The sequence below is a fragment of the Lithobates pipiens genome, unplaced genomic scaffold (genome assembly GCF_037356315.1).
Source record: "Lithobates pipiens isolate NorthernLeopardFrog02 unplaced genomic scaffold, aLitPip1_a1.2 Scaffold_8, whole genome shotgun sequence".
NCBI lineage: Eukaryota > Metazoa > Chordata > Amphibia > Anura > Ranidae > Lithobates > Lithobates pipiens.
The window spans coordinates 640,320,800-640,339,631 of record NW_027507903.1 but is presented as its reverse complement, the minus strand read 5'-3'; the positions used below and the strand labels follow the sequence as shown (position 1 = coordinate 640,339,631).

Sequence of the window (18,832 nt, the reverse complement as noted above, 5' to 3'; positions counted from 1 at the left end):
TAGATTGTACAACCATTTCGGCCAATATAAATGAACAATGTGCTCAGAGTTTTATAGATTGGAGAACAATTTCGGGCAACGATATATGTATTTTAATATAATTTGATAATTATGCAAATGTAAAGACTTGTACATATTTGCCTAGCTCCTCCTAAAAGCGAGCCCACTGCCTTCATCAGAGCTGTACTTAGGTGGGGGGGGGTTAGAGGGGCTGTGATGTTTTTTATGAAGCTATATACAGTATCCTGCCAGCCCCTCTCACCAGCCATAACATGCCTGCATTGCATAGAGAAGCACAGAGACTTAATCATGACATCACTGGGGATAAATTTAAAGTATGTAAAATGTTGATGAGGGGGAGGAGTGTAACCGGGGAAAGCTAAATATAAGCAGATTAAACTCCAGCCTTCAAGGATTATATCTGCTTTAGCAAGTTTTGCTTTCAAAACTGGGTTTGTGATCTGTAATGCATTTGCATACGCTGGCAGCGTTTTGTGAATGTTTACCACATGTTAATTGGATACACGGCCACCTAGAGAATTCTCCAACTCACACTTGGCTTAGTTGATAATTCTTACACTAAACACTTCTGAGCCGTGGGAATGCAATTAGCATTTACTAAGCACATGCACGCATATGTAGTTTCTCGAAATGGAGCATAACAACTTAGAATTGCTCTAATGTATTCCCATTATTCTGCCGAAACGGGTCCCGTCATGGAAAAAACACACTTCGCATGAAGCGATAGAGCGTGTGTCAGCATTACCCAATCATATTATTATTTTGAAAAACAAACAAAAAAAACTCATGCTTGCCCATTAAAAATGAGGGGGAAAAAAAATTCTGAGCTTCCTCAGTTGGTCTAATTACTACTGATATACTTTACAGTGTATAGAAACTGCATGCAAATTCTTCCTGTGGAGCAAAATTAAATGTTTTTAGGCAATATTCTCTTCAGATTGTGTAAAAAGGGGGGGGGGGGGCAGTAGATTGAGCTAATGAGTGTACTTTCCCATAATACCCGGCGCCATCTAGTGGCCATAATGTGGTGTTGGCAGGTAGGCTATCAAAGCATGGTATCCCTGAGTTCATTGATGGGTAGATAAAATGGTGATGAAAAAGAGAGAAGACTATGCGATACAAGGCATAGGTTCAAAAGGCGCGTTTATCCCCCTGAGCTCCTTTATTGGACTTTGATTAACCTTGCGTGAGGTCTGGACACAGAGAAAATCGTGGGCCAATGTAGCTTCACCTTTAGCAGCCACCCCCACCCCCCCATGTTCTTCGCTTAAAGCAAACAAGCCTGCTGGTACTAGGTTGCCCCCCCCCCCAGGGCTTCAAGGGCTTAATACGCAAAACTTTAGACTCTGGCTGTAGAATGTTCCTAGTGGACCCAAGTAGAAGAGAGTAGATGTACCGTACAGTGACAGGAGAAACGAGATGGAAGACATTCTGGAGAAGAGTCAAGACTGGCTAGCAGCAGATATAATCTGTGAACAAAGATCATGGCAGGCGATCGAGGGATCTTAAAATATGTGGCAAAGGTCAGGGTAGGCAGTAGAGGAATCCAATAACGTAGCAGAGGTTAGGGCAGGCAGTAGAGGATTTATAAAATATGGCAAAGATCAAGGCAAGGCAGTAAATGGATCAAAGGACACGGCAAAAGCCAGAGAAGACGGCAAGCGGTAGAATAAACGGAGAACGTAGGACAGGTCAGGACAAACGGCAAGGAGCAGCGGAATCTAAGAACATAGCAAAGGTCAGCGCAGGTAGTAGAGGAATCAAAGAACATTGCAAAAGTCAGAGAAGGCAGCGAGCAGCAGAGGAAATAGAGAACATAGAAAAGGTCAAAACGGACAGCAGGCAGTAGAGAAATCCAAGAACGTGGCAGAGGTCAGGGCAGGCAGAGGGCTCTGAGAATATGGATAAGATCAAGGTAGGTAGTGGAGGAACTTGAAAATATAGCAAAGATCAGGGCAGGCAGTAGCGTCATCAAAGAACATTGCAAAAGTCAGAGAAGGCAGCAAACGGTAGAGGAAAAGGAGAACATAGGAAAGGTCAAGACAGACCGCAGGGGGGGCATGGCTTGACTATGGCGCTGTGAGGACGTGCCAAGAGGGAGCTCCGTGTCGTGACCAGGCCGACCACTGCATCCAATCAGCGGTTTAACAGCCTAGCATATGTCCGCAGCAGGCCTCGCTCCCGGGACACCGACCGCCCGCAGATCTGCTGACATCGCGGCGTATTTCTTCAGCCCGCGGACGCCAACATGGCGCCGCCGCATACCTCCACGACCTCTGCATCTCACGGCAGGAAGACGGGGAAAGGATCCCAGCACACACAGGCGGGACAACGGTCACCGGAGCCGAGAGCTGACTCCCTGATCCCCTCTCCAGACCTCCCCATGGAGGGGCCGCACGCGGTGACAGGATTCGCCTCCCAGGGCCAGCCACCGGCGGAGGCCTGGAAAGAGCTGATGGCGCTCCTCCCCACGAAACAAGACATTGCTGAGTCCACCGCTATGATCGTGAGTACCCTGTCCAGAGAGATTAATGAGCTTAAGCAACGTATAGACTCAGTAGACACATGGGTGACCACTGTAGAGCAGGTTACAGGCACGCTTGAAGCCAGGGTACAGGGCCTAGAGAACACCCAAGGGTCCCATGCTCGCCGCCTGATCTCGCTGCAGTTATCCGTGCACGATGGGGAAAACCGTAGCCGATGGAACAATGTGAGGATCCGTGGTCTCCCTGAGGCGACCATGGGCAGTGACCTGAAAACCACAGTGACGGCCATCTTAAATGCATACTGTGACAAGCCCCGGGCGGAGAAACTTGAGCTGGACCGGGTCCATTGTGCACAAGGCCCTAGAGGTGCGGACCCTGCTGCCCCGAGGGACATTCTTGCCAGGGTTCATTTCTATTCTATTAAAGAGGAGATCATGCGTCAGGTCTGGGCTAAAGGCCAGATGGACTTTGATGGTGCCACTGTGCAGGTGCTTCCAGACTTGTCTCGTCTTACACTGAAGATGCGGGGGGTTCTGCGCCCCTTGTTGGACTCCATTCGGGGGATAGGGGCCACCTACAGGTGGGGGCACCCCTTTCACCTGATCGTCATTAAGGGAAGCGACTCTTTTGCTCTGAGATGGCCTGACCAACTCCCGGAACTGTTCTAGTTTCTGGGGTTACCTGTCCCGAACTGGCTGGAGAACCTCTTTCGGACAACTCTCTGACTCTTCCATCTAGGCCTCAGCGGAATGGCAGGAGACGCCGTCGCTCCAGATCTTAGCAGGCCCCCAGGGCCGACTTTGCTTCCCCGGAACCTTGAAGTACCCAGCTGGTGGACTACTGTTGATAAGTAGACATTTCTTATTATACACGTTACATAGGACTTGGGTTCATGAGGGGGAGCCCGCTCGGGAGCACCCAGTGGGAGGTTGAGACTTCTTGCTCCCCGGGGGCTGGTTACACCGGAGTTGCTTTTGTTTTTTTTTGTTTTTTATTATTTTTTCTTATTTCCTGCTAGTCCTAACTGGCTGTACTAGATTTGGGCCCGGTCCCACGGGGCAGGTGGAGGGGTGCGCCCCGGCATCCTCACTAGTGCCTACCCAGGCGATTGAGGGGGGCGGGCGCGGGATACGGGGAAGATGAGTGACTGGGTCGGGTGGGTGGGGTTTGCGGGTTACCCCAGATTGGATATAGGCCTCTGGTTTGTTATGTTCATTTTGTTCGTTAAAACTGGTGATTTGGACTGGTCCGCACGTCTTCCAACTTTTAGACCGTGTCAGTCTCCCACACTCCACCCATAGGTTGCGCTAGTGCGCGCGAGATTTTTTTTGTGATTTAGTAGGGCACCGGTGTGGTTGCCTAGGTCACCACACTTCTTTGGTGCCAGCTTTCCTCTATCTCATACCTATCTTCTTCTCTTTTCTTTTCTTCTTCTCCCACCCCCCCCTATATATTTCCCCCACCCCCCCATACATTTCCTCCCTCTGGTCCGCCTGGGGCATTATGCCGCCCAGGCTGCAGTCCACGATGGGGGGACTTCCCCAGGGGGTCAAATTTACGTCCTTAAATGTACGGAGCTTGTCTACCCCTGAAAAACGGACCAGGCTCCTCTCACATCTGAAAAAGTCCCACACCCAAATAGCGTTTTTACAGGAGACGCACTTCAGGCAGCGGGCGGTCCCCAAGCTTGGTAACAGAGGCTTCCCCACGGTGTACCATGCACCCTCCCCCATCTCAAAATCTAAAGGGGTTAGCATCCTGATTGCGAAGTCGGTGCCCTGGACCTTGCTGGAACTGCGGGTGGACCCCCAGGGTCGTTTCCTACTGGTGAAGGGTAAGATTAGGGATGACATTATTACCATGCTGAATGTCTACTTTACGAACTCGAACCACTTAGGCTTTATGAGATCCCTAGCCCCTATACTCCTGGAGGCTAGTGAGGGGGTACTCTTGATGGGTGGAGATTTCAACTATGCTCAGGAACAGCTAGTGGACGTGTCCAGGGGTGTGTCGCACCTTACCTATTCCTGCCTCAAAAAACTGAGGGCGGAACTGCATGGTCTGAACCTGATTGATCCCTGGAGGGTCCTGCACCCGGAGGAGAGGGATTATACTTGCTTCTCCCCGGTGCATCATACTTACTCCAGGATTGCTTGCTTCCAAATCCGACATAAAGACCTCCCCATGGTGACTTCTGCCCAGATTGACCATATTTCTTTCTCAGAGCACGCTCCAATACACTTGACTCTGGCTTGGGCCTTGGACTCGCGCTCGCCCCTCACATGGCGGCTCAATTAATCCCTACTACAGGACCCCGACGCTCAGACAGAGATTGGGGAGACATTTAAGTGTTACTTTCGGGAGAACGTAGACCCGGCCTTGAGCCCTTCGAGCATGTGAGAGGCACATAAGTGTGTAGTGAGAGGGGTGCTGATTCGGATTGGAGCACGGAAAAAACAGGAGAGAACTAGGCAAATTGAAGCATTGATCAGGGAGGTGCGCTCCCTTGAACTTCTTCCTAAGAGGTCTCTAGCGGTGACCCACCTGGAGGCTCTGGTCCGGACCAGGGAGAACCTGCGGGGCCTTCTGTATCAGAAGACGGTATCTCGGTTGGCTTGGGCGAGAAGCGTTCATTCTTTGAATATTCCAACAAGCCCAGTGCGATGCTAGCGAGAGCCCTTCGGGGACCGAGACAGCGCACCTTTATCCCTTATATTACCACTAGACAGGGCTCTAGAGTTAATACGTCTAAGGAAATGGCGAGGGAATTTTTTGACTATTACCACGACCTTTATAATCTCCACCGGGGGGAGAGTGCAGAAGCGTTAGCGTCTAAACAGGCGACAGCAAGTGAGTACGTCGGGGCCTCTGGTATGCCGACCCTTCCTGCGGAGGTCCGTGACTCCCTGGAAGTGGACATTTCTGCAGAGGAATTTCAGGTGGCATTGGCTCAGATGGAGCCCCGGAAGGCACCAGGACGCGACGGCCTCACTTTGACGTACTACCGCACCTATACGGAACTCCTGGCACAGCACTTCCTTCGGGCGTTTAATGCTGCGAAGGGGGGCGATGGATTGCACATGGACTCGCTTAGGACATACATATCCTTGATCCCAAAGGAAGGCAAGGACCTGTCGCAGTGTGGGAGCTTCTGCCCAATTGCACTCTTAAACGTTGATCTGAAGCTATTCGCTAAGATCCTTGCCAACCGACTAGCACCCGATATCCCGATCAAGTGGGGTTTGTCCCCATGCGAGAGGCCCGAGATAATACGACCCAAGTCATCAACTTGATTCATGCAGCGCAAAGTGGGGGGAGGCCTTTTCTACTGCTTTCCACCGACGCAGAGAAGGCCTTTGACAGAGTGGCCTGGCATTTTTTACGGGCCACTCTCACATGTAGGCCTGGGCCCATGCATGCAGGGCTGGATATCGGCGTTGTATTCCAAACCCTCGGCGGCTGTGCGCGTGAACGATTGGCGCTCTGACTTTTTTCCAATCACGAATGGGACGAGGCAGGGTTGCCCCCTGTCCCCCCTTATTTTTATTTTGACACTAGAACCCTTCATGTACCATATACGCAATGACCCAAACATAACAGGTCTTCGGAAGCCCTCGGCCCACCACAAGCTTACGGCCTATGTGGACGACTTAATTTTCTTTGTCTCTACTCCACATGTCTCCCTTCCGAATATTTTGGAAGCACTCCGCGTGTACGGACCCTTGTCGAATTACAAGGTCAATTGCGCCAAGTCTGCAGTCTTGAACGTCTCTGTCCCAGAAGCGGAGACCCGTGGTCTACGTTAAGCTTTTCAATTCCACTGGGCACTGGGCAGCCGACTCTATTAGATATTTAGGGATCAATGTTACTTCAGACCCAGCGCAATTGTACCTGCATAATTATATCCCCTTGTTGCACAGGTTGAAGTCGGACCTGGAGGGATGGCACTCCCTGGCGTTAACCTGGTTTGGGCGCTGCAGCGCCTTCAAAATGACGGCGCTGCCCAGGATCCTATATATTTACCAAACTGTACCTATTCGCGTTCCTCCGAAATTCTTTGCGCAGTTGAAGACCCTCCTTAGGAAATTAATCTGGGCACAGAAACCTCCCAGGGCCAAACTCCAGACCCTTACCAGACCCAAAGACCAGGGGGGGATGGGCCTTCCCGACTTGCGTAGGTATTACAGGGAGACTCTACTGACCAGGGTTGTGGATTGGCATTGCCACGGTCCACACACAGTGGGTGCAGATGGAGATGGCAGATGCGTCCATCCCTCTTTTGACCTCCCCGTGGCTCCTGGCATCCCCACCTAAGGATCTGCGTGATCATCCGCTCATCGGGGCAACGCTGGCAGTGACAAGGAGGTTATTTCGTACCACCGATATCTCGCCCCTCCCTTCTCCAATGACCCCGATAGTGGGGAATCCGGACTTCCCTCCGGGGTTCACCAACAGGCGATTGCGGCGGCTGGTGGATTCGGGTAGGCACCGGTTGCGAGGGGTGTGGCCTGCCGGGGATCTCCCGAGTCTGCAGGCTGTAGCGGGACTTACAGAGCCACCACTCGATGCGTTCAGCGCATACCAACTCCGGCACTTCCTACTGGCAAAACAAAAGACCCCCTATGTGCCCAGAGGCCTGACCTCTTTCGAGACGTTGTGTCATGAGACAGAACCCGTGCGGCACTCACTCTCCCTACTATATAATCTACTGGCTTCTCTAGATGGGGGCTCACCCCCTGCGTACATTCACCAGTCGGGAAAAGACCTGGGTACCCGCTTCACCCCACAGCAGATAGGGAAGATATTGCTATTGACCCACAAGGCTTCCATTGCTAGTTCTATTCAGGAGTCGGGATACAAAATAGTCTCCCATTGGTATAGGGTCCCATATCTCCTGAACAAGATGAATAACTCAATCCCCAACGAGTGTTGGAGATGCCAATCCGTGATGGGGTCCATGGTCCATATCTTCTGGTCATTCCCTGCCTTAGGCGCATTCTGTAATGATGTGGCGGTGACAATTAAGAAACTAACGTCGGTGGACTTACGAGGAGACCCGGTGGCGTGCCTACTCCATCTGACGAATAGACCTGTGCGAAAATATAAACAGACTTTGACAATGCAACTTCTGAACGCAGCGCGGGTATGCATCCCCGCGATGTAGAGGCAATCTCAGCCCCGTCTAGGGCCCTGTGGTTTTCCAAAATTAATTATATCCTCTGTATGTAGGAATTGGCCGCTACTCTCCACAATACGGAAGAAAAATTTCGTGAGAAATGGAGGTACTTTACCGGTACCACGGACTACCTGCGGGAGAAGGTGTCTGCTGCCGACTCGGTGACCGATTTAGATACCCCTGCCATTGTAAGTGCATGCTGAGACGGGTGTGCTGCCCTAGCCCTGTAGGTATTGACAGGCTCTCGTGGGACCCCCCGATACCTGTTCCCCCCCCCCCTTTTTTTTATTTTTTTCCCCTTTTCTTCACCTTTTCTTTCTCTGTCTATCTTTTCTGACCTGCCCAACGTTGACCTAAGTGGGTCCGTGGTGTATCTTGCGGACCCATACTGCCAATATAGACATTACAATGGCGAAGGTCTGTGGATGTTTACGAGAGGGGTGTCGCGTGGTCCATGTGCACCTCCCTCGGCTGGTTACTATAAGAACGTAGGATGGTATTGTCTGTCCTCACAGGTTAACAACTACAAATACCTATTATATATGAGACTGTTTTTGAACATGATTACTTATATCTATTGTATGTTCATGGTCATGCTGTGAATGACCAGGTTTATCTGTGATTGTTCTGTTTACTGTATCTGTCCTGCATTGAAAATTGAATAAAAGAATTTAAAAAAGACAGACCACATGCAGTAGCGGAATCTGAGAAGCAAGGTCAGAACAGGCAGCCTACAGAAGGGCTATCCGGTATTGTAACAAAAGCCAGTGTAGGCAGCAGGCAGTAGAGGAATCTGAGAATGTAGAAAAGGTCAGAGCAGGCAGCAAAAAGGGATAGGGGCATGTGGCCAACTAATTACCCTGCATCTTTAAAAGGAAGTTGGGGCAGGTACAGTGCAGAAACCAATAATCTGTGAGGAGCTGGGAAGCTGCATCCCATTTTTCTGGCAACTGGGACACTAGCCGAGAGGAGAAGAGGCACTGTGCCCCATTGCCTACCAACCAGGTGACACAGCATATCGTCACAGCCTTGGTTGCCAACCTGTGGCACAAAGACCATATCCAGCCCTTTGGTGTTTGCAGTGGGGCCCTTGGACTGCAGCAATCCTAGCATTGATTAGTAAAGGAACTTTAAAATCCATGATCTTTAGCATTTCCTATAACAAGTCTCCAGTTTCCGACTGTCTCCTGCAGCATGACCAAAGTCTTCAACCACTCTGGTAGCACAGTCTGTCTTCTAGTAAGTCTTCAGTCTATGACGATATTCTGTAGCATTACATATTAGGAACTTTCTATGCAGCCCTCTGACGACATGGCTGATTTTAAGCCCCCCTATAATTTGTACCTTGAAAACCACTGCTATAGAGGATCATGGTTTAGAATCATCCCCCCCCAGATCACCCCATGGTCCCATTAGGGAAAAGGATTAAGCACTATTGTTATGATTTGTTTTATTAATATTGCTTAATTGAATTGTTTGGCCTTCAGTTGGACACACTGTTGGTCTAATTTTTGTAACTGGAGTTGGCTTTGGGTATACGACCGGTAGGTTGGTAGGCATTTAAAAATTAGCAGATTGGATTGTGCACCATGACAAGATTTGTATATGTAATGAACTATGGCCGCTCCAGTGTGTGTAAAAAAAAAAAAAAAAAAAAAAAAAAAACTATAAATAGTGTAGATACATACATGAGCTATACATTGAAATAATATTTCTAGACAATGGTTATTCATATTGGGTTGAACTCTTTAGATTAAAGTGGCATGTTTACTTGTAAGAACAACCTTCCCCCACCCGCTGATACTCCCCTTTTGCTGAGCCTCCCTGCCGTTTCATTTGTGCAGGCAATAAATATATCTTTTTGGGTATAGTGGAGCATGTGTCCTTCTACGAGGAGGCAATGTCTATGTAAGAACTCAAGTCAACTGAGCAGAAGGAGAAAGAAGAGGTCTTAAGTTCCAACAGGGTTTCACCACACCTTCTGATCCCAAGCAGGATGGGGAATTTCCATGGGTTCCATGAGTTGTTCTTACAAGAAAGTCAGTCTGTCCTTTTGCCCTGGATAAGAAAAGTAAATTTCTATAACCTGTATATCCTAAAAAGCTCTTTATTTTGTTTAATTATTATTACTTATTTTAGTTATTTTAGTTATTTAATTTTATCCATCGGCATAAAATTACAAACTCATATCATTTCTAATCTTTCAGGTTGAAGACTCTGTTGTAGCCCAGAACATGCACGAGACCATCCTGGAAGCTATGAAGTCTTTAAGTGAAGAGTTTCGTCCACGGACTAAGAGTCAGTCCCTTTCCTCGACGCCCATCACTGTCCCATCCAGAAGGCACCTACCTAACCCACCACCGCCTAGCCAAGTTGGCTTGTCTCGCCGCTCCAGAATTGAAGTTTCATTGGACAACTCACCAGCTCCAAAGCCTCACTCCCTGCCTAGGGATCATAGTCCACGATCCCCCGAGGAAGAGGAGAAGCGGCCAAGAGTAGAAGCCATTCAACCTTCAGTAGACTATGGTTCTGCCTCTTCAGATGAGTACGGCTCAAGTCCTAGTCTGCATGAGCCTCCAATATTTTTGCCACCATCTCCAGTTACAGGAGAAACCAATTACATCTCCATGGGTCAGTTTGGGAGGAGGTCTCTAGCTCTGGACCTTGCTTCAGTTCCCATCACACCAAGTGAAGAAGATGGAGGAAAAACGATCAGACTGGAACATGAAGACAATTATGCCATGATGGGGAAATGTGAGCCACGCCCAGAAGCAGGTTATATGCCCATGCTTCCTGGCAGCCGATCCCAAGATTACATGCCCATGACACCTAACAGTATCTCACCACCGGCCCCTATAGAACTGGCAGGTTATGTCTTGATGTCCCCATTGGGTAGCTGTTCCCCAGAGCAAGAAAGGGCCAGCTGGCCTCCTTCTGGAGATATGTCAGTGGGCAGTGCAGACAGCCAAGCTTCAGATTACATGAGCATGTGGCCACTAAGCCGCTCTGCATCTAGTACCCCTCCACCCGCGGAGAAGTGCTTAAAACTGAGCAATGGTCCTACAAGGATTCCTGCCTCCTACCGTTCACTTCCTCGCTCTTATAAACTGGACCCGGTACCTCCTGTTCGGAACTCTTGCTCCTCATCCTCTGACAGCCTAGAAGAAGTCAGCAGTGGCAGGAGTTGGAGGCCACTCAGTATGTCTGTGGACACTTGGAAGGCAAACACATTGCCAGGAAACTACCGTAGACCACCCAGCCCAGGGGAATATGTCAGCATCAACTTCAGGGCCAAAAAGGAAAAGACAAAAAAGGACTTTGATGTTCCCCAGGCGGAATACATTGCCATGGACACACAGCATCCAAAGGTAGCCAATGGAGACTATACCAAAATGACTTTTGAACCAGAGACATGGCGCTCACAACCTCCATCTGTTACCGACCAAAAAGTTGAGAAGGCTTCAAAGACAACTCCTGAAAGTATGTCTGGCCTGGTAACTGCAGAAGTGAACTCCAGGTCAGTTTCAAAAAAGGCATCACGGCCTACCTCAACTATAGAAAAGACTCTAAAGCCATCAACCGAAGACGATCCCTGGCCCATGGTGGCCAGCGATAACACGTTCAGGCCCATAGCGCCTGCAGATAACAAGCTAAGCCTTACTGCCAAGTTGCCAACAGAGGCTCAAGTGGACAGTGTATTGGGTCTTGCCGAGAAGACTATGGCAACAAAGCCTCCTTCCGAAGACTTGGAACTGAGGGGCCTGCTAGCTGGTTGTAGTCTTTACAATGGGCCGGATCGTAACAGGCTTGGGAGGGGTGATCACCCGGCCCGAACCAGGCACTGTTCTGATAACCTGCCCCTCAACACTGTTGCCTCTTGCAATGGAAACCGGGCACAATCCAAGGAATCTGGGCTCAATTACATTGATCTGGACCTTGTAAAAGACGTGCGTACCAGTCCACTGACTGCCTACCTGGTGAGTGCTAATGTGCCACAGCCAATGAAGAGCGGGACCCTGGGAGCCAATCCGTGCATCAACACCTATGCCAGCATCGACTTCCAGATGTCCGGTGAGCTAAGAAGGGATAGCCGAGATGGAACAGGTAAAAACAGAGTGCATGCACGTGGTGCAGTACAAGAATAGTAGATGGAGGTGTAGTCCCAGAGCTCTCTATACAGATAGATACCCTATCACCAGACCATTTATTTTAGCAACAACCTTTACATAAGGTTATAAGTGCATTTAACATATATTCATGTTATTTATCTGTGAAAGCCTCCCTTGGGTAGACATCCAAAGGGCGCGAGATTGTTGCTGGGTGCTGATACCTTGAAAATAATGTCAATGCGTCAGCAGGTTTAGAACTGTGTGAAATTCTATAATGTTCCCCTATGCTCCTCCCGCGGCTAACAGGTAATATAGGAAGTGGAAGGGCAGAGGAGCTGGGCCAGCACTGACTGCAGTTAGACACTCCCAGCTCAAGGGTACATTGCAAGTATTTGTGCTGTGAAATATTGCTATGCTCAATCAAGCTGTATTTCCCGGGTGTGCTGGGAGGGGGCAGTGTCTGGGGTGTTTCTTAGTGGAGCATTATGCTAATTTTGGTGGGTGGGGAGGGGAAGGCTGGGCCATATTTAATTTCCCACCACTAAGTTTGTGCTAACCTGATACTGGCTTGCAGAATATAGATTAGCCTTTCTCAGCCAGCGCTCCTTGGACCCACGATAAATGCTTAGGGGCCCTCCCCCGCTCAGGTTGACCAGCTCTCAGTAAGTTAGGTGCAGGCTGGAGAGAGGTCCTTCCAGACCCGAAGCACGCTGTAGAAATAGAAAGAAATAGCCTGGCCTCCACACACCTCTCCTGGCTCGAGTAGTTGGCAGATAAAAGCAGCCTCAGATCGATTCATGCAAGCTATGCCCCCAACATGTTTTGCTCCACCCTCGGGGCGTAATCCATAGGTCGAGAGCGGGGCAAAACCTACCCAAAAGATCTACAGCCAAGCAGATTAATCCATTACTTCCCAAGGTACCCGCTGGAAACCCCCCAGTAGAGGAATCTTCAAACTTCAAGGAGCCCAATAGAAAAATAGCCCAGGTGCCGCACACCACGCCCATTCCGAGTATAAGCAGCCCATTCCGAGTATAATAAGCGGTAAAAGCAGCCTCAGCTCGATTCGTGCAAGCTACGCCCCCAACATGTTTTGCCCCGCCCTCCGGGTTTAATCAGAGGTCAAGAGCGGGGCAAAACCTATTGGGGGGGCGTGGCCTCGGATGAATCGAGCTGAGGCTGCTTTTACCGTCTAACTACTTGGGATGGGCGAGGTGTGCGGCAGCCGGGCTATTTTTCTATTGGGGTCCTTGGAGTTGTAGGGTTCCTCTACTAGGGGGTTTTCATTGGGTTCCTTGGGGAGTAATGACTTAATCTGCCTGGCAGTAGATCTTCAGCTCCAGCATGAACATTACTAGTTGGAACCATTGACTTGGGACCAGTGATCAATATAAGAGGACACTTCACTGACCAATAAAGTGAAGGGGAATCCTTTCCACTTATCACCAATATACACCTGTCCTTCCATAGGCCACCAATAGGCGTGGTTCTTAAGCCATTGACCGCCTATGTTAGAGGGCACTTTTCCACTGACCGCCAATGTAAAGAAACGCTACCACATGCACAGTGAACCAATGCCGAAACCACAGGTGCTGCTCGAGGCTCCAACGGGTTCTCTTCTCTTATCAACCACTGGAAGTGCAGGAGCTCGTCCTGATTCTGTAGACATCGATGCAAAGGAAAAGAGTCCCATAAGCCGTACATCACAACAAAACCTTGTGTGTGGAAAGTGAAAACCGCCTTAGCCCGGGCTCCATCAAATCCACCCCCCAACATGTTTCGCCCCCACCCTTGCTGGGTGAAACACGCTGGGGGAGTGGTCTGGATGGAGCGGTCTGGATGGAGCCCAGGCTTGAGGCTGTTTTCACTTTCCAAACACAAGGTTGTGCGATTAATGGGACTCTTAACAATTTTCATTGTCTTGAGTTTTGTTTCTGACCATTGTTAATCTCATTTGAGTTGTAGAGCACAGGAGTTAAGGAATGGTCCACCATGGGTGTCGAACATGTTACATAGGCCCTTCGTTCTTTCCTTGCGTTATTTCTTCTTATACGTGTTCCTATATTTACAACTAGCTGATCGTGCTGATGTACCTTGAGCTGTTGATAGTCATTTCCTTTTGAGATCTGAACATTATTTCAAGGGTTCCTCCATGATGAGAAGGTTGAGTGAGACGGATAGATATTGGTAAAGCCCTACCAGTTCTGCTCTGTGGTCAACCTATCCACATTGACGGCTTCCAGTTTGCCCATGCTGGAGGGGGCATGCTGTGCCCATGTGTTTGCTGCATTAACAGTCATGTGACTGGCTGGTAGAAGGTTAACCCTTACTGGGGATGGACTGGCTGGATCTGTAGGTGGGTCTACTTCAAAACGTCACTGCGGGCTCTTCTTTCCGTACTGATTCGGGAATATTGCCACCGGCGCTGTTGTGTTGCAGATGCATTTATAGGTCAGCCCCATCCAAAAACTGAGGTTTCAGTTTTTTTGCGTGGTTATTTGGGCTCCCAATCACGTTATCCTGCTCTACCGACTCATTTAATTGGGGTGCCCTACGTGGCAAAGAAACTCATGCACTCTTTTGAGCCCCCGCATTCATACTAGTGTAGTGTATGGATTCATGCCAAATCGCAACTTTTTTGTGTGCGTTCACAAAACGCGTGAAAATCACACTTGCGTTGGTAATGACCTTCGAATAGTGCCAAGCAAAGGGCTTGAAGCTCAAAAAGGTGCATGAGCTTCTTCGGCGTGATTGTTGCGCTTGGACCCAATTTACACTTGGCGATGCGGAATCGGTGTGATTTTAGCCGGTGATTCAAAATTGCGTGGCAATCGCTGTAAGACGCACAAGGCGGGTTTGAGTGCCATTTCATTCTAAATGGCGCCACAAACCTGGCGCCATTTTTTTTTGTTGTGATTTGTAACGCTATGGTCCTCCCAAAAAAAAAGGAGTAGCAGCTTTTTTGGGGGGAGGCGACAAACACGCACAGGGCAGCCCATTGAAGTGATTGGAATACCCAATGCTTGGCAAGTGGAGTTGCGCGAAAATTGCCCACACAAAACCCCAAGCGAGAACGTGAGTTCCTGCCACGCGATGTGTGACTTGGGGGCATAGATTAGCTCATTGATCTGAATAGTTAGTTGTGTTACATAGTTTCAATGGGGGCTGAGCTTGCATGTTTAACTATACGTTTTTTCGCATCGTGCGCATTTTCACACATGCAAAAAAATGTGATTCTTGCTTAGTGTTTTTGGGGTGTTAACGATGAAGAGCTCTGCAAATATATATTTTTATTTTTTTTTTGTGGTTTTCGCAGATGCAGCAAAGAGATCTTCCGTGAGGATCTCCCAGTTCTGCGCAACCACCTCCACCAATGGACAAAAACCATATTGCTGATTAACAAATGGGAAGCCCAGCTGTGAGAGGGGGGGTGCCTACATTATGTCATTGTGGGCGGGGCTGAGGCACAAATTACGGCCTGGGAAACATCTCCACTGGGATGAATTATTTACTTGTGGGAACTTCTGAGCGTTCTGAGTTATAAGAAGTTGGCAGCTTCCTTAAAGCACCAGAGCACCACCCTGAAATAATAAAAAAAAAAAAAAAAATATATATATATATATATATATATATATATATATATATATATATATATATATATATATATATATATATATCTCTATGTGTGTGTGTATATATATATATATATATATATATATATATATATATATATATATCTATGTGTATATATATATATATATATATATATATATATATATCTCTATATCTATATATATATATATCTATATCTATGTGTATATATATATATATATATATATATATCTATGTGTGTGTGTATATATATATATATATATATATATATATATATATATATATATATAAATTTGTGTATTTAATAAAGTATAAAAAAAATAGATATTTACTAATAAAATATATATATATATATCATTTTTTTTGTTTATAATATAAATATATATTTTTTTCCCCAATCATATATAAAAAAAAAAGTGTATGTGTGTGTATATGTATTTAATAATATATGTGTGTGTGTGTTTTACTATTAATAAAAAAAATATATATATATATATATATTCTATATCCTTTTTTTCCAATAATAGTAAATTAATATAATTTTATATTTTATTATTGGGAAAAAAAAAAAAATATATATATATATATATATATATATATATATATATATATATATATATATATATTATATTTATATATTACATTACACACAGTGTCTCGAAAAGGTTTTGTCATGTTGCCTCCAAAAACATGTATTTTATGTGATAGACTAACACAAAGTGGCACATAATTGTGAAGTGGAAGGAAAATAATAAAATGGCTTTCAAAATTTGTTACAAATATGTGAAAAGTGTGGGGGGTACATTTGTATGGCGCCCCCCTGAGTCAATACTTTGTATATATACACACACACCTTCTTTTTTTTTGCATTCACACACAATATTTATTTATATATATCTATATCCCACACAAAAAATTATATATCTCTACATATGTTTTACTGATTTCACAATTGGGTATAAAAAAAAAAAATGGGGCACAGTCATGAGAGCTCCCGGGGGGGGGGGGGGGGTATTATTCTCTACAGAAGCTCGATGGGATTCGGAAGGGATATTAAACGTTTGCGAGATGTCGGTGCGAGATGAGCAGGAAGGGTTACCCAATCGCAGCGTGCCAAGGTGCAGCAGGGACAGCGATGAGGACAGACTGTGTCCCAGAATAATAGTCGAGCAAATATTTGAGCACACAACATCGGGCATTGTCCGTGTCACGCAGGGGCTGCTGTCATTCTAGGAGTTTTCCAGTGCAGACTAATGCGTTTAAAATCCTTTTTTCATTTTATCACTTAAAGGGGATGTGCAGAGGTTTTCTATATATTAAAAAAAAAAATCATATATTTCCTATAATACAATATCCCCCCCCCCCCCCCTTAGAAGCTATAACGAAGCTCACTTTTATATAAAAAAATAAAAATTAAAAGTGAGCTTCATTATAGCTTCTAAGTTATATATAAAAATAAAACTTAGAAGCTATAACGAAGCTCACTTTTTATTTTTTTTTCATCTATGAAGCTATAATGTAGTCCACTTTTTTATTATAGCTTCTGAGATATATATTAAAAAAAATTAATAAAAAAGTGGACTACATTATAGCTTCATGGATGTAAAAAAAAAAAAAAAAAAAATGTAAAAAGTGAGCTGCGTTACTTTTTTATTTTTATTTTTTTAATCTAAGCTGCGTTTTATAGCTTCTAAGATATATTAAAAAATTAATGCAGCTCGCTTTTTTTATTTTATTTTTTACATCCATAATGTAGTCCACTTTTTTATTATAGCTTCTGATATAATATACATATATGTGTGTGTGTGTGTGTGTGTATATATATATATATATATATATATATATATATATACATGTGTGTATGTATGTATGTATGTATATATATATATATATATATATATATATATATATATATATATATATATATATATATATATATATAATAGCTTCTGAGATATATATAAAAAAAAATAATAATAATAAAGTGGACTACATTATAGCTTCATGGATGTAAAAAAAAAAAAAAGAATTGTTATTTTTTTTTATATATCTTAAAAGCTATAAATGCAGCTTCCTTTTTTTAATCTAAGCTGCGTTTATAGCCTCTAAGATATATAAAAAAAAAATAACATAGCTCACACATTTTTATTTTATTTTTTACATCCTTGAAGCTATAATGTAGTCCACTTTTTTTTTTTTTTTTTTTTTTTTTATATTTTTTTTTTTTTATTTTTTTTTGCTGTACTCACTTGTAGGGCATTCATTTCAGTGGGTTGCCCTATGCAAAAAAGAAGGGGGCGAAATGCTGCTGAACCTCATGGTTGCTGTGGCTTTTTTTTTTTTTTTTTTTTATAAATCTATGAAGGTATAATGCAGACCTTTTTTTTTTTTTTTTTAAATCTATTAATCTGTTAAATTTTTTATTTCATTTTTTATTTTTTTTTTTTTTTTGCTATAACGCAGCCCACTTTTTAAAAAAAATCTATAATGCTGTCCATAACTTTTTTTTTTTTTTTTTTTAAATCTGTTTAGCTATAATGTAGTACACTTTTTATTATTATTTTTTTTTTTTCCTGAACTTGAATTCTTAATCATCCAGGGCTCAATTTGGAGGTTGGCAGCAGTCCTCAGACAGTGGGGCGATGGCTGCCATTGTCCTCTCAGTGCCCTTCTTCTTCTTTTAGTTTTCATGAAAAAAAAAAAAAAAAAAAAAAAATATTTATTCATCTCCCAGTAGCTACCCGTCATGTTTCCGCCCATCCCCCCCACTCGTAAAAACGCCACTCCGGGGTCGCTCAGCTCCTTTTCATGATTTGGTTATTTATGGAGGCGGCAGATGGGACGATGAGGGTGAGAAAAGCGGGCACAGCTGTGAGTTCATAGGGCGCTCTGTTAGGTCTCCCGTGGGCATTTCTTCTAAAAATCCGGCCAATTTTTTTTCTAACCTATAAAATAAAAAAATGCGGTTTTCTCTGGCCGCACCCCGCTTCCTAGATATACTGCAAGGCTGAGAACAGTTTACATTTTTTTTTCTTTGCGTTCTTTGTACTGATGGCGGGCGTATCTAATCGACATTGATGTATTATTGTCATATGTTGGCGACGCCCTAAACTTGTTTTATACTCGTTCCCCTCCCCCCCACCTTCCCTCCATGAGAAAAGGGAACCCTGCCTCGAAGCTAAGCTGTTGGGTCTCTTTCACACACACAAAAAATATATGGCAATTCTCATAATGAGCCCAACAGGTGTACAGACCCGGGAACTCAGCACAGGGATGGTGGGAACCTCTCATAATGGGCACAGCAGGTGTACAGACCTCGGAACTCGGCACAGGGATGGTGGGAACCCCTCATAATGAGCACAGCAGTTGTACAGACCCAGGAACTCAGCACAGGGATGGTGGGAACCCCTCATAATGGGCACAGCAGG

General features: G+C 45.6%; 1 protein-coding gene across 1 annotated transcript in view; it reads left to right on the top strand.

Moving 5' to 3' along the window:
* LOC143961591 (insulin receptor substrate 1-like) overlaps positions 1–18,832 on the top strand; it is a 70,394-nt gene that overhangs the window by 42,796 nt on the left and 8,766 nt on the right. The window contains exon 3 of the mRNA XM_077470904.1: positions 9,891–11,787. Within this exon, the coding sequence (XP_077327030.1) occupies positions 9,891–11,787 (1,897 nt within the window). The remainder of the gene's footprint in view (positions 1–9,890; positions 11,788–18,832) is intronic.